We start from the raw sequence: 16489 nt of genomic DNA on the forward strand, positions 1-16489 counted from the left end.
TTCCGTTCCCTTCCCCCACCCTCCACCCTCCCTCTCTCCCTCTCCTCCTCTCCTTAGAGATATGGTAACTCTTCCTTTGGCCTCTCAAGCTTCTCTAATGCAACGCTAGTGCCCACTGGAGACTATGCACCCACATGGGAGCTCTGCAAATGTGATGAGTTATTGAGGAACCTCCCTCTAAAAGGTGGAATGGCAAAGAAAAGATGAAGATTATTTTTAGGATATATTGGATGGATGGTATCAGAGTTCCCAGTATTCCAACTAGGGCATGAAGTGCTCTTTCTGGTAGAAACAGTGTTGTCAGTTTTTACAACACAGTGCAGGTGTAGAATTCAGCACATAGTGGGAGTTTGTTTCGTTACATATTGAGGGCTGTGAACTTAACTACCATTGTTTCTATGGGAAAAGTCTCTGTTCCAGACACCCATTCACAAGTAGTTATTCAGATCATTTTTTAGTAAGCTGGGGACGGTCAAGCCTGAGAAATTATATGTAAATTAAAATTTTCTAAGTTGAATCTCGTTTTAGATGGATTAAAGAAGTTTACTCCTTAAACAAATCTTGTGAGAAACCTCTTTATGGAGACTAATCCCAAAATCTAAGAGATCGATCATTCCAGGCATTGCCCACGTGTAGGTCAGTGAGCATTCTCACATAACATTTGGTGGGAATTTGAGCTGGCAAAGCTCTTTGAAAAGCAATTTGGCAGGATTTTAATTTTAAATGTGCATATCTTTTTACCTAGCAGTTCACATCTAGAACACTATCCTTTAGAAAAAGAATTAAACACACAGAGATTTATGGACAGCAACAGTTCTTAAACTTTTTTGGTCTCAGGATCCCTTTACACTCCAAAATTTTATTCAGGACCTCAAAGAGCTTTTGGTTTGGTGAGTTACAGCTATTTATAACTTACCATATTAGAAATTAAAACAAAAAAATTTAAAACTTTTAATTAAACAGTATTGTTACTATAAATGATATTTTTATGGCAAATAACAGTGTAACTTTTCCAGAACAAAAGTAATTATGAGAAAAGTGGCATTGCTTTATGTTTTTGAAGATCTCATTAATATCTGGCTTACCAGAAAATAGCTGGATTCTGGTATCTGCTCCTGCTTTTAATCTGTAATATATTATTTTGGTTGAAGTATATAAAGAAAATTCAGCTACTCACAGAGAAGGGGAGTTGGTAAGGGGAGAAATATTTTAATAGCCTTTTCAGACAATTATAGATATTATTCTTTGATACTACACTAAAACTCAACCATGTGGAATCTGAAACCTATCAATGAACCTTTCATACTCTGTCACATTACAACCCACTGGTTTATCTTTCACTTTCAATAGATCTTTTCCTCATCCCTGATTTTATAACATCATGCACTGGTCACCTGAAAAATAATGCTCCACTGAGTAAAGCAGATCTTCCAAATGTTGATACATTTTATTCGATAATATAAAAAAACTACATTTCTTAATATCGCCACTGACTCATTAAAAAAAAAACAAAACTACATTTCTTAATATTGCCACTGACTCATTAGAAAAGGCTTTAGGTACCAGGAAGCTGTCTAGAATTCTAATTTATACCTGAAATATAGATCAGGATGTAAATTGCAGCATTGTCTTCAAGGTGACCAATTCTTGTTGACATAAATGCCCGTGAGTATGGAGAATGGTTGAATAAATCTAATACACCCATACAGACTAATTAAACAGTTCTTTTTACCTTCCTATATCTCTGTGACATATTTTTAAGGAAAATAGAAAGCAAGTTAAAAACAACTTATAGATGTGGCTACATTTAAACACAGTTACCCTTACGCAGAAACTTACCTGTGTATATGTAAAAAGCCACAAAACGGAAACTGGGATTGTGCCCGCTCTACTGACAGTGGGGAACTCGACAGAGAGAGATGTTGACAGGGAGGGGAGAGATGAGTAGGAATGGAGTCCTCATGGCTTCAGCTAATACTTAAATCTCTCACAACATATATTTCTTGTGTAGTTTTTAAGTCTCCAACAAGAACATAATCACTTTTTTTCTCCTTATGCATCTTATTTAAACGGGTATTTTTTAAAGCCTTTCTCAAGTTTTAAGTTAGCGTCTAATTGTGTGTGCCAAAACTTCACCAGAGTTTATATCTGTTGGGAAGATTAAAGCATCTAAACCTTTTCATTTTTGTCTTTAAACTTAGATACATATGATACTACTTTGCTTTAGAGGACATAAAGAGATGGTATCTGATTTCCTCCTTCACTTAATTTAAGTGGCTGAACCATTTTACTTAACTTTTTTTTTTTTTTTTTTTTTGAGACACAGTCTCGCTGTGTCGCCCGGGCTGGAGTGCAGTGGTGCGGTCTCGGCTCACTGCAAGCTCCGCCTCCAGGGTTCACACCATTCTCCTGCCTCAGCCTCCCAAGTAGCTGGGACTACAGGCGCCCGCCACCAGGCCCGGCTCATTTTTTGTATTTTTAGTAGTGATGGAGTTTCACCATGTTAGCCAGGATGGTCTCGATCTCCTGACCTCATGATCTGCCTGCCTCGGCCTCCCAAAGTGCTGGTATTACAGGCGTGAGCCACTGCGCCCGGTCATTTTACCTAAACTTTTCTAAGAAAATGTACCTTTGGAATAATTTCAGAGTTGGAAAATGTCAACCAAAGACTAATTTTTTTCACCCCGAAAATATGGAGAGACTAAGAGTCTTTGCTTTTATAATACAAAAAGTTTATTTTGAGACTTTGAATTGAGACTATTAAATTCTAAAATAGATAACATTTGTTAGTTAAATTCTTGATTATTTGGATTTCCCCAATGTGGAATGGGGCTGGGCTGACATTATTGTGCTATTCTTAGGGGGAAATGGCTATAATAAGCAATTTAATCATAAATAGAATTATGGGAGGGGACTGTTGTCCGATCTCAATACAACGTATAAAGTTAACTGCTTGGGACTACTATTTGATATACCAATTTGAATATTATTCTCATTTTTTTATTAAGTTAGGGAACATTCATTAGGCAACCCTTAATTTATTTTTCATTTGTTCTTTCCTTTTGTTGAGACAGAGTCTCACTCTGTCACCTGGGCTGGAGTGCAGTGGCACAGCACTTTCTCAGCTCACTGCAGCCTCAACCTCCCGGACTCAAGCGATCCTCCCACCTCAGTCTTCTGAGTAGCTAGAACTACAGACATGTGCCGCCACAACCAGCTAATTTTTGTATTTTAGGTAGAGACAGGGTCCTGCCATTTTGCCCAGACTGGTCTCAAACTCCTGGGCTCAAGTGATCCTCTTGCCTCAGCCCCCAAAAGTGCTGGGATTACAGGCATGAACCACTCTACTGGCCTCCTTCTTTTTCCTTTGATCTATTCTTAGAATTTATACTTATTTAAAGATATTCTCTAATTTACCTGTATACTAATTTAGGCAGGTCTTTACTCTTGTCCTTCATTTAGTCTAAATTAATAAGATCACATTGTGGTAAACGCAGATCTTTGCCAGAACAAGATTGGGCTATTAAAACTCAGCAAAAACGTTATGGTGTTTGTAATGAAGCCATAGGAATAAATATTTTAAGGAGTTTGAGTTTTTTAATGAATAAAGAAGTTCACATTCAAATTATTGCAATATTACCTATAATATTAAATAAACTCTAGTATCTCTATCAACTGTGTTACACACAGGGAGTTATTTTATAATCTTGACTTTTTGTAGGCTAGTTAGGGGAACAAGACTAATAAACATGAAACTGTTAGAGAATAGTTTGAAATCAGGTACTAAATTGTGAAGATGACAAGGAGAACTGGAGTACGTGTAAGAGTAAAACTTGACAGGGAAGATATACTGGACAATGAGTGTGAATTAGGGTTCTCATTTATTCAGTGTTTTCAGAGCATGTTCCTGTTCTCATTGATAACATTGGTGTTCTTTCCATCTTAGAGATAAAAAGATCAGTCTACCCATTATAACTCAATAAAAGCCAGTTCTGAGACCAAATTGCTAGAAACTTGAAGATTGTTCTATTAATCCAAACATAAAGTTAATAGAGACTCAGATCAGGGTGGCAGCAACTGAAATGGGGTTGATACAAAAGCTGTTGAAGGAAAAATGAAATGGACCTGGTGATTAATAATACAGGGGATAGGCAGAGGAGGCAAAGATGACCACAGAGATGTTGAGCCAGAGAAAGAGTGGAGAGGGATTGGCATTGCCAGAAGTTGGGAGAGGAGAAATTTTAGAGTAAAGTTGATTTTTCAACTTTTGGAATTTGCAGCCTTAGGGGAGGGAAGCTAGATGGCCATCAATACAAAGACCCCAACATGAAAGCAGTAATCTGAAATACAGCAAAGACCCAAGACCTGGGCATCAGCTTAGTGCCCTGTAGCCAGGGGCCAGGAGGAAGAGGAATGACTATGATGAAGAGAGTGTGGTGAAGGAGTAAAGCCAGGACAGTGGGGAGCAGCGAAGATCGGATGGTCAGCAGCCAAGCAAAGCCTTCTTTCCAATTGGAGAGACTCACAGATATGTGAAGGCAGGGGTTGGAGGGATTTTGGTAGTTGCCACCAGTGATGGTTCCTAATTAGACTTCTGTAACCAGACATCATCATGGCTGTTCCACTAGTAACCAGCCTGTGTGTTTCCATCCTTCAGGTGGTATTGGAATGCTATGTAAGAAAGGACTTGGTCTACACCAAAGCCAATCCAACGTTTCATCATTGGAAGGTCGATAATAGGAAGTTTGGACTTACTTTCCAAAGCCCTGCTGATGCCCGAGCCTTTGACAGGGGAGTAAGGAAAGCAATCGAAGACCTTATAGAAGGTATTGAACTTGTCACTGCATTCTTAGTGGGACTATGGAAATGTTCCAAATTCTTTTTAATTCCAATAGTCTGCCATCATATATTTGTGGTTTATTAGTGGGAGGGTTTGGGGCCAGGTCAGTCGATGCCAAAACTTTTGGAATATCCAAGGAGAGTAATTAAAGTGATAATGCAGGCAAAAGGAGATGGGTTTCAGAGTAAGGAGTAATCCCAATTGATTTTTGGACTCTGCTGTGAAAAAACAAACAGGCAGGTTCTGGATTTCCATGTGCATGTATTTTTGACTGCTTTCACCTTGTCCTGACTATTGAAACGGCTTTGGTCTGGTCTGTCTTGGCTCAGAAGTAGAGTATGGATTCTGGCGGGCCCAGATGGCTCCTGGCCTACCCACTGTCCTCCTGTAATCAGAGGCCCAGGGTGTACGGCTGCCACTGAAAAGGAAAGGGGTCTGTGACCTCTGGAGCCCTGGTTCGGTTTAGGCCTTGGTCTCTGGGTAAGTGAGTAGTAGGCATTGTGTTACATCTGATCATGGCCTGGAGGGCCCTTGGGCAGTCAGTTCTCATAGTGGACTTGGCTAGAGTCCACAGATGCAAACACAAAAATTCTCCACTGCAGCACATCCAGATATCAAATCAGAGCATTAAAGAAGCCATAGACAGGGCCCTGTGAAGAAAGAAATATCAAGCAAGGCATATTAATGCCAAATTCAGATATTGGGGAAATTAATCACCAAAGAATATGTGTTTCATTTGCTTAAGAAATAAAAGTGTTCTGAAGTCATTTTCTTCATTGTGGATTTGGGGGAAGAGAAAAAAAGCCAGTCTTAAAAGACAAATTACCTAACATTATAATCAGTAGTAAGGCAAGTCTAGCTAGAACATGAACCCGTAAACAACTATGAGATAGCCAAAAAGAGATGATAAAAACCAGTGTTCAAATTATAGGTCTGACATAAGTGGCAAATATTTAAAATGTTATTAAACATAGCTTTTTCATGTTTAGAGAAAAAATAGCTCCTATATTATTGATAGACGTTCGCATTCTGTCCATGTTGTTAATTGCACCACATTTCATTCTCCTACTTGTAATTTTTTTCTCTATATACATTCTATCTAGCTGTTTTTCCACCAGTTTTCCTTGAACATTGGTTTCATGGAGTAATTCAGAGTAGAGAGAACTCTTGAAAGACCAGTAGGAGTTGCACAGAACATATGGAACTGTTTTTTTTCTCCTGCAGTCTCTTACTGGAAATTTAAGTATTTCTCATCATTTCTGAGCAATTCTGTTAATTTCAATTTCATGTAATAGCAAAATATTTTCTTTTTCTTTTTTCTTTTTTTTTTTTTTTGAGACAGAGTCTCACTCTGTTGCCCAGACTGGAGTGCAGTGGTGTGATCTCGGCTCATTGCAACCTCCGTCTCCCAGGTTCAAGCGATTCTCATGCCTCAGCCTCCCCAGTAGCTAAGATTACAGGCGTCCACCACCACACCCAGCCAATTTTTGTATTTTTAGTAGAGACAGGGTTTCACTATGTTGGCCAGGCTGGTCTCGAACTCCTGACCTCGTGATCTGCCCACCTCAGCCTCCCAAAGTGCTGGGATTACAGGCATGAGCCACCGCACCCAGCCAACAAAGTATTTTCTAAATGCATATTTTAAAAGATCTAACCAAGAAAAGGAAAAGGGAGAGAATAAATTTCCCTTTTGGTATATCTGTCACTGATGCAATTTTAAATACGTTCTTCTTTTGGCCAATTAAGTTGATCCATGCATTATTATCTGCTATTCAGGGTGGTGGGGGGAAGTAGGGCAGTTGTACCTGATTCGCATACCAGAATGAAGAAAAAGGTGAACAAGTAAATACGTTGAACTTTAAAGTCCAGTTGGTTCCATGATGGAATAAGGAGGGTTTTCTAGCAAGAGCTGTAATTTTGACTTGGAAAAACAAAGCAAACTCATTGATGCCTTGGTATTGCAAGAGAAAACCCCCTTGCACAGGTGTCCCCTTAGAAGGGAGCCCACAATTTGGGATTTAGAAATAGAATATCTCAATTCAGAACTGGACACAACCATACAAGCTATTGAGCTAAAATGCCTTCATTGGTAGATGAAAAGACCAGAGGCGCTAAGTACAGTTTACACAGTGAGATTGTGGCAGGTCTCACTTAGAGGTTCCCCGTCCAGTGCTTTTCGCACTACAAAGCTGGGACCTCAGGGTCACTACAGAGGCTGGGCTCCATGCATGTCCCTCAGAGGAGCGGGCAGCCTCTCCCCTCCTCCACGGTGCCTCTCTGTGTGCTTATTCTGTAGCAGCCAGTGCAGAAGTTTGAGAGATTAATTGGGAACAACAGCAGGCAAAGTTAATTTAGGGAGCATCCTGGTAAAAATCAATTAAAGAAAAGTAAATTAAAAGCACTCAATTCCCAGGTAACTTATTTCTACTGGTAATTCACATGCAAAAAGAATGGAATGTGGTTTTATTAAAATATCCTTTTTTAAAGGGTTGGATTTCATGTATCCTCTTGGGAAATACTTTTTATGACATTTTTGTCTTTTTAGGTTCAACAACATCATCTTCCACCATCCATAATGAAGCTGAGCTTGGAGATGATGACGTTTTTACAGTAAGTTTCCTTTGTCCTTTGCTTTCCATATTAGTTGTTGAATAATCAGAAAGGTTTTGTTTAAGGGCATGAGGCACACTTTGCAATGTGGCGCTTGCTGTTGCTGTTTGGACGGCTCAGAGTGATCTCTGTCTTACTACAATTTTTCTTGAGCTGGGTCTGTCCCTGTTGCTCACGCTGCAGTGTCATCTGCCACACAGCACAGCAGTGTCAGCTCTCTCAGGTCTGTCCAAGGTTCTTAAAGTCTTTGCTCAGATTTAGGATGACTAGCTGCCCTGGTTTGCCCAAGTCTGTCCTGTTTTCAGCACAGAATGTCCCTAGTCCTGGGGAACACCTCAATCCCAGGCAAACAAGAACAATTGCTAGCCCTATTTGGAGTCTTCTGTGAACACGCTTCCCTCCCTGGCATCAAGGGGGAAAGCCAGCACTCTTTCCTGATGAGTAATTAAACATCTGATAAGAAAGGCCTGAAGGCTGACTTAAGGTTAGGCCCAAATGTGCTAACGCAGGAAAGGGCTTAGCTGTTTTGACACAGCTTGAGTTAATGGGATGTAACTGGAAGCAGAATGATTTCTCAGCTTGCTGCTTCAATTAAATCCTATGCTTCTAGAAGTTAATTAACAAATAGTTCATTGCCTGCCTGCTGTGTGCTTAGAGCAACAAGTTACGCTGGACAGCATTTTCTTTCTTTCCTATTTATTTATTTATTTATTTTCAAAAATGGGATTTCGCTGTGCTGCCTAGACTGGTCTTGAACTCCTGGGCTCAAGCCATCCTCCAACTTCAGCCTCCCAAAGTGCTGGGATTACAGGTTTATAGGCTTGAGCCACCACACCCAGCCTGGACAGCATTTTCAAATTCTGGGCCTTCACCCACAATAAGAAATATATGTATGTTGTGACCCAGGACACATATGTCAATAGATATCTAAACCAAATCATATTTCATCCTCTGCATTCTGATTTTTTTCTGTTTCATTTTCTTCCATTTTTTATTATAAAACTTTTCAAGCGCACAGAAAAATGTAAAGTGCAGTGAATGCCTGCATACCCTACACCTAACATTGAGCAGCTGTAACATTTGGGCACATTTGCTTGATCTGTGCAAGCGTGTGCTTAAACACACACAAATATTTTTGTTGTTGATCCATTTGAAAGTAAGTCAGCTCTCACACTTTAGCATGTATCCCCTGAAGTTCACAAAGGAATTTCAGGGCAGTGAAACTACTCTGTATGTCACTGTAATGGCAGATGCATGTCATTATACATTTGTCCAAACCTGTAGCATGTATAACACCTGAATCCTAATGTAAACCGTAGCCTTTGGGTGATAGTGATGTGTCAGTGTACTTCATCGATTGTCACAAATGTACCACTATGGTGGTGGTGTTGATAATGGGGGACTTTGCATGTGTGGGGACAGGGGAAATCTCTACTTTCCACTCAGTTTTGCTGTGAAACTAAAACTGCTCCCAAAAAAAAGTCTAATAAAAATAATTTATAAAAGAAATAAGGCATTTTCCTGCATAAACATACCACCATTACTATCCCTTAGAAAATTAATAAGAATTTCATAGTGTCATCTAATATCCACTTCATAGTTCCCCAGTTGTCCCAGGAGTGTCTTTTGTAAGCTGGTTTTTATTTTATATTTTAATATATTGGGTGCAACCCGTTAAACTTTCTTCCATTGTACTCATGGTTTGCAACTGGTGATTTGAAAAACCATTGCTTTGGGAATACAAAGGTATGTAAGCCATGGCTCCAACCCTCAAAGAGATCACAAGATGTTTTGCAGAAATGAGACTGACCCACGAGAGGCTTACAGACTGTGAAAAGTAGTCTGGTTGAGAGATGAAGGAGGGGCATGGGATCAAAAAAGTCCTTGCTGGGGGTGAGGCTGGACTGAACCTCTCAGTTGCATTTGAATGGGGTTCAGGAAGGGGCTTCAGGACCTGGGAGCCATATGGGGCAAAGGTGGAAGCAGGGGTGTGCATGGTGTGTAGCCTGAGCATTGACGACCCAATCTGACTTGAACTGAGTGTGCCAAGGGGTTTTCAGGAAATGAACTCAGTTGTCCTTCCTTGGATTGGCTGGTGTGTTGTGGCTCCAAACAGGCTTCCTATAGTGCTCCAAGCAGATCCTCTCAACAGTTGGCATGTTGCTTACATCTGTTCCTTTGTCACATTTTGAGAGACAAACAACAGCAGGCGGGTTAAAGGTGGCTTCCTGTGCTCCAGAGCAAGCCTGTCATTCGCAGCTGCTTCCCAGCTACCTGCCAGAAGTGATTTATAGAATCAGAAGAGGGTGAGAGGGAAAGGGATGATGGAAGCCAGAATCCCTCCTGGTTTTGTCCTTTAATCCACAGGGGATCCATGTGCTACTCTAGGCTAACACCAAATGCCTGGAAGAAAGTTTAGAAGCAGCCCTGCTGCTTCCAGGCACTTGCATACTCACTGGAGAAAGAGCACCACTTAATTTCTTGTATTCTGTATAGACTGTGGTGTCTGTGATCAATTGCCTTCATTCCAGTTGTTTACAAACAAGGACCTATTAACAATAGTACCTCCTTTCCCTAGAAAAGCCCAGTCATTAGGCCATTGACTCTTAGGAACACATTCCATGGGAAAATGGGTCATTGGGACTTACAAACCAGGTCCCCCTTCCTTCATGAGCTCCCTGTTGTTAGATTTTCTGTCCTGAGGTAATAAAATATCTGGAACCTAAAAGCCAGGGACATGAGCACTGCTTTAGCTCACGTGTAGTCTACAGCTTCCCAAAGTGTGGTTGTGTTCTAAAACTTACTAGTAAGACAGATATTTAGAACTTGGAACTCATTTATCATAGGGTATAAATGAGGATAAGACTCTCCTACAACGTATGATGGATCAGAATGATAACAATTTTCTGAGGGGACAGCATGTGTGTGGGAAAACCTTTAGTGTTGGAACATGAGGAACCAGGTGTGTAGCTTTTCTGTTTCTGCTGCTGGAGCCAGAGGTTTCCCTCTGTTTCAGGAGATTCCTGTGGCCGAGGAGGAAAACAGGATATTGATACACAAGAGCAAAGCACTCCTTAATATTCTACATTAACAAAGCCTGCAGGAAGAGGCATCCCCAGCCGCCCTGTGGAGTGGCTGTTTGGACTTGGATGCTCACAAAGTATGGCTGTCTCTGCTCACACTTTCCCAGCTCTCATGGTCATCCCTCAGACCAGCTTGTCCTGACCTCTCAGGATGCTAAAACTGTGTTGCACTCCTCGGAAGCAAATGCTCTGCTGCCCGTTGCCTGCACCGTTGCCTCTGCAGTCTTCCCGTGCCGCTCCTTTCCATCTCACTGACCCCAGCTTGCTGTGTGATCACATCTTTCCTGCTGGAGTTTCCTTCTGAGTTTTGGGCTCTTTATTCCCTTCATGTTTCCTTATATTTCTCCTTAACCAATTATGATTGTTCTTTCTTCTTTAAAATCCCATAGCACTTGGTATTGTATTCCTCTCTTGCCAGTTGAAAGCCTGCCCTTTCTGTTTTCTTTTCATAATTTATTTGCTGGACGAATGAATCTTCACCTGATTAGATTATAGGCAAGTCATTCATCATGGTAGTCTCTACAATCCAGCAAAGCTTTGCTCTGTAGATGCTCAATAAATAGGTAAAATGAAATGGGCTGGATGAATGGATATAGTATATATAATAATCATAGGTTTTCATATTTTATTCATTTGCTTTATTGTTATCCTCAGGGACTATTTAAAGCTAGGTGATTTTGAGGGATTCTTAGGTTTGTGTTGTTTCTTTTAGCTGTGTCTCTGCTCAGTCGACAGTTAGGGTCTCAGCCCACAGTGCCATCACTCAGGATAAGCCTGCTAAGGCATCTTCTTGCCCTCCCATCAACTGTCTCCCTTACAGCAGGGTCCCTTCTCGGCCCCTCTGCTCTGTGGGGGACCTCAATTGTAGAGGTGAATCCAATTGAGCACAAACACCTAAGAGGCAAGGGTGTGCCCCGGCATTAAATATGGGTGCATCACGGCTTTCCCGCCTCTGAACCATTTGGTACAAACTTACAAGTTGAATAATGCAAAGAGTGTAAAACAACAAGAACAAAAAACTACAGCATTCCATGTTGGAGAATTTCTTGGCGTTGCCAAGAGCTAGCATACTGTTGTTGGTGCCTCTTCCAGACAGCTTTTCTTTTACTCCAGAGCTGGAGAGACTTGAGAGGCATGCAGTTGAAAGACCCTGAAGTCTGTTTCCCCTGTTGGGTGTCTATAACTGACACGTCTTGAGGAGGCCCAGGCAAACTTGAGCTATGAAAAGTTTAGCTCTGTGGATAAGCTGAGCTGGTTTGCTCTCCAGCTTAGGACCAGCTTCCTCCCAGGGCCCTGCAACTGGGGACTGGGTGAGGGTTTGGAGCTGGGCAAGGAGGTAATTGGGGATGGAGCATGGGAGTAGATAAAAACTGGCTGATTATGGAGAACGGGAGAGGTTTTAGGCTTTCTGGTCCTTTAATGAACAAATTTCTAAATTCCTGTGGCTAGGATTTAGTCCATTAAAACCTGGTGGTTTATTTACTGCTGCAGAATTCTAAAATTGTTTCTAAATTTTATTAGCATCTTCAGATGGACAAAGATAATTTCTAAGTGATCTTGGGAGAATGCGGCTGCAGTATATTGGTACTCGGAGAGCAGGCTCATCTGGAGTCTGTGTCGAGCGTTGTTGCTTCAGCTGCCGTTGTGCTGAGTGGCCGGACAATGGCCCTGAATCTGGGGGATTAGGGAAATAGTTGCTTTATAGGAAGATACTTGTGGGTGTATAAATTAGCCAAGTATTCATCTTCCATAATAAAAAGCCCTCAAATAGCATCTACATCTGAAAATCAGGAAGCAAAACCATGACATTTTGAAAACAGAGAGAAATACCAGAAGAAAGAGCCCCACAAGAATTGAAAATGAGTTTCTCTGGGGAATGAGAAGCTGAGAGAGGGAGGGCTGAAACAAGGGGCTACTGTTTGATTCATTAAATAGCATATATGCACTGCTTTGATTTTTTAAAAAGAAAGGAAGAATGAGAGGGGGTTTTCGTGGAAGGGTTGCCAAGGGAGGAGTGAGGAGAGACACCTGAGTTCCAGCCATCCTGATTTCCGCCATCTGAGGGTTTAGATAGATTCGAGGGACTCAGCAGAGATGGTGGTCTGTGGCCCTGGGCGCTCCTGGGAGTGGCCGCCACTGTTTTCTCAGCCTCATGTTAGGAAATAGGACATCTACCTGGTAAATAATGGCATATTAGAAGTAGGGTAAGTGACGAGAGTTAGCTGTTTGGCTTGTTGGGAGGCAAGGGTAGCAGTAGATGTACCAAGTGCTTAGAGTTACAGATCTTGGAATTGGAAAGGATTGTGAATTCATCTGCTCCAGCCTTCTTTCTAGCACTGAAGTAGGATTTGCCTCATTTTACAGACACAGTTGCAGAAGCAGCTCAGAGTCAGATGGGTGACTTGCCTAAGATCTCACAGCTAGTTCATGGTGGAGGAGCAGCCAACACTATCTCCCAAGCTTTCCAGTTAATCACTGCTGTTTTTATCTTCCTGGGTTAATAATTGTATAGTTTTGTTTTTTGTTTTTTGTTTTTGTTTTTTAATACGACAGAGTCTTACCCCCATTGCCCAGACTGGAGTGCAGTAGGTTATGATTATGGCTCACTGCAGCTTCAACTTCCTGGGCTCAGGTGATTGTCCCACATCAGCCTCCCAAGTTGCTGGGACTATAGGCACATGCCACCACACTCGACTAATTTTTTTGTATTTTTAATAGGAACAGGGTTTTGTCACGTTGCCCAGGCTGGTCTTAAACTCCTGGGCTCGAGTGATCCACCCATCTCAGCCTCCCAAAGTGCTGGGATTACAGGCGTGAGCCACCACGTCTGGCAGCTTTTCTTCTTTTTTCACTTTTTTTGTTGTTTTATTAGATTCAGGGTGTATTTTAGATACATGTGCAGGTTTGTTATATGTTAAGTATTGCATAATGGTGAGGTTTGTGCTTCTAGCGAACCTATTGCCCAAGTCCTCAAAATAACAATTAGAACATGACCATGGGAAACCTCTACCATATATAAGATTCTGATTTTTGTTTCCCCCTTCCAAGTTTCTTCTGCCACCAAAGTATTTTGTTTCTGGATTTGGGCAGCCCATCTCAACCGGGATTCCTAATTAAGCCCTGGCACCGTCAGACATCCATCGTATATAATTAATTGACTTCTCTCCTATGCACTTAGAATGGTACCAACTGCATACTATCCTTTGCAGAATTGAGAAGACTCATTCAACAGCATTTTGTGTGGCACTTAATGCTTTCCCAGAAGCCAGTCGAAAGGGGCTGGTATTTGGGTTAGTTTTTGTTGTGGTGGTGGTGGTGGTGGTGGTGGTGGTGTTTTGTTTTGTTTTGTTTGTTTTCTTGAGACAGTTTTGCTCTTGTCACCCAGGTTGGAGTGAAGTGGCATGATCTTGGTCACTGCAACCTCCACCTCCTAGGTTCAAGTGATTCTCCTGCCTCTGCCTTCTGAGGAGCTGGAATTACAGGCGCCCACCACCATGCCCAGCTAATTTTTAATTTTTAGTAGAGATGGGGTTTCACCATGTTGACTAGCCTGGTCCTAAACTCCTGACCTCAGGCGATCCACCTACCTGGACCTCCCAAAGTGCTGGGATTACAGGCATGAGCCACTACACCTGGCCAGGTTTGTCATTATACCTTATTTCTTCCAGTAGGCAGTATTCCTCCTCATAGGAAAAAATGCCCTGTCCTTTGTAGCAGCATCACCTTCTAGCCATATCTTGCCCCAGCTGGAAAGCTTGGCCCTTCCTCATGCCCTATGCTTGAACCCTTGACATCCTGTTTATTACAAGCTGCATTTTCTGACTGTCTGGCTATTCAGAGCATTTGTGTCTAATGACATCCCAGCCCCCTCCCATCCACCTCAGGTGTTGTCTACGGCATGGATAGAGCACATAGTTAAAACCAAAGTACTGAGACAATGTTGGTTTTGCCCCAGATGGGCTTTTGGGTATTTGCAAGTTGAGTTTCTTTTCATTCTTAGGTGGAAAAATGAATTTGTTGAATTTTGTACTTCTCAAGGTTTCATTTACAGAAGCAAAAGGGCACAGAATACAACATCTTCCTTTTCTTGAAGGTTTTTTTTCTACCTACTCCATCCCCAACAAACATTAAAGCTGAGGGCAGATCTACCAGTTTTGTAATGAATGGGGTTCATCGACTAGCTTTCTAAGGAGTGTTTTCTTAAAGGTGAGGTGGCGTGTGATCCCTGTGTTTGGAGTCTGAAGAGAGGCCTACATTCTAAACTGGATTCTGCTTTTAGTTAGCTGTGCTTTGGACTCAAAACCTTCTTGGGATGGACATATTTCCTTTGAGTCTCCATTCACTGGCCCAAGGGGAGGGGAGGGAAAGGGACAGTGATGTGGAACCATTCCTGTCCCTGGCACTTCGCACTGCACTCCTGCATACGCGACTGCATTTGGTCCTCACAGCTACCCTGTGAGTACAGATCGACACTTCCAGTTTTGCAGATAAAGCCACCACAGCTCAGTGAGATGAAGTGACTTGTCCTCAGTTCCACACTGTGCTCTCCCAGAACACGAGCCCGTAAACTGCTTGCTGCCTTTCAGAGAAGCTTAAGAAAAGGAAATAGTTATCCAACTAAGTTTCGGTAGCTTCTACATTGTCAGTATACCAGATTCCTTTTATTGCAGAAAAGCTGCCTAAATGATGTACATTTAAACTGGTACATTGGCTTAAGACCTCAGTCATCTCTTTGCTGGAGGTCTGAGATTCCCCTGTCCCTGCTTGAAAGCCTCAGTCTTGTTTTAGAAGATCAGTTGATCAAAAATATTTCCTGGTGTCCTTACCTTTAGAAGTAAGGGATTGGGGCAGAGGAGGGAAGGGGTGACAAGTAAAAGAGAAAATGGTTTGAAAATGTAAATTACTTCTACAGAGTTCAGTGAACCTGATCTATGGTGGTTGATTAAGAAAAGCAAAAATGTTTCGGGAGGGCAGCCCTCCGACCCCAGGGAGCAGTGCATCCCGTAACTACTGCTGATTGAGACCCATCACTGCGTGGGGTGTCAGAAGAAGGTCTCAGAAGATGGGTGGGGACTCCTTTATCTTCTAAATGACAATAACTCTCAAGCTCACATTACGCTGTAAGAGGAGGATCTTTTTATCAACATGTAATACCTGTAGTGGCTACATTAATTAAATGTCTAAGGATCTAAATAAAAGCTTTGGAATGCTCTCAGTTTCAGGAAGCCCAAAGGCATTTTGCAAGCCCTACCACTTGTGTCTTGCTTCATTTACATATATATCATCTCATCTTTTTAAGCTGTGGACAGTGAGACACTTTTATTTCCATTTTACTAATTCATACAGAGTATATATTCAGGGTTACCTGAAACCCAGCCTTCCTGCTTCCAGCCCCTCAGTCCCTCCAGTGAAGCTAAACTGTGGGTTTTTTAGTCCTTTTCTTTCATATCAACATATCATCTAACTTTAAAATTTAAAGGCTGAGCATGGTGGCTCACAACTATAATCCCAGCACCTTGGGAGGCCGAGTGAGGTAGGAGGATCGCTTGAGGCCAGGAGTTTGAGACCAGCCTGGGCAACATACAGAGACCCTGTCCTGTCTCCACATAAAATTTTTTCAAAAAAATTAGCCAGGCCTGGTGATGTACTCCTGTGGTCCCAGCTACTTAGGAGGCTGAGGTGGGAGGATCTCTTGAGCCTGAGAGGTCAAGGCTGCAGTGAGCTGTGATTGTACCTCTGTACTCCAGCCTGGGCAATAGAGCAAGACCGTAACTCAAAAAAAGATTTTTTTTAAGAAACAAAACTTCTAAAAAATTGTTTTTGTTGACCTGGCGTGGTGGCTGACACCCATAATCCCAACACTTTGGGAGGCCGAGGCGGGAAGATCACTTGAGCCTAGGAGTTTGAGACCAGCCAGGGCTGTAGTGAGACCCCATTTCTTTTTGTTCGTTGGCTG

The 16489-nt window shown here is 41.9% G+C and overlaps 1 protein-coding gene across 4 annotated transcripts in view; it reads left to right on the forward strand.

Moving 5' to 3' along the window:
- SPRED2 (sprouty-related, EVH1 domain containing 2) overlaps window positions 1-16489 on the forward strand; it is a 126547-nt gene that overhangs the window by 94663 nt on the left and 15395 nt on the right. For all 4 annotated transcript variants that reach the window (XM_011945290.1, XM_011945288.1, XM_011945292.1 and 1 more), the window contains 2 exons: window positions 4658-4826; window positions 7386-7450. In XM_011945290.1, coding sequence (XP_011800680.1) covers window positions 4658-4826; window positions 7386-7450 — 234 coding nt within the window. The remainder of the gene's footprint in view (window positions 1-4657; window positions 4827-7385; window positions 7451-16489) is intronic.

Source organism: Colobus angolensis, unplaced genomic scaffold, assembly GCF_000951035.1.
Source record: "Colobus angolensis palliatus isolate OR3802 unplaced genomic scaffold, Cang.pa_1.0 Scaffold24, whole genome shotgun sequence".
Classification (NCBI taxonomy): domain Eukaryota; kingdom Metazoa; phylum Chordata; class Mammalia; order Primates; family Cercopithecidae; genus Colobus; species Colobus angolensis.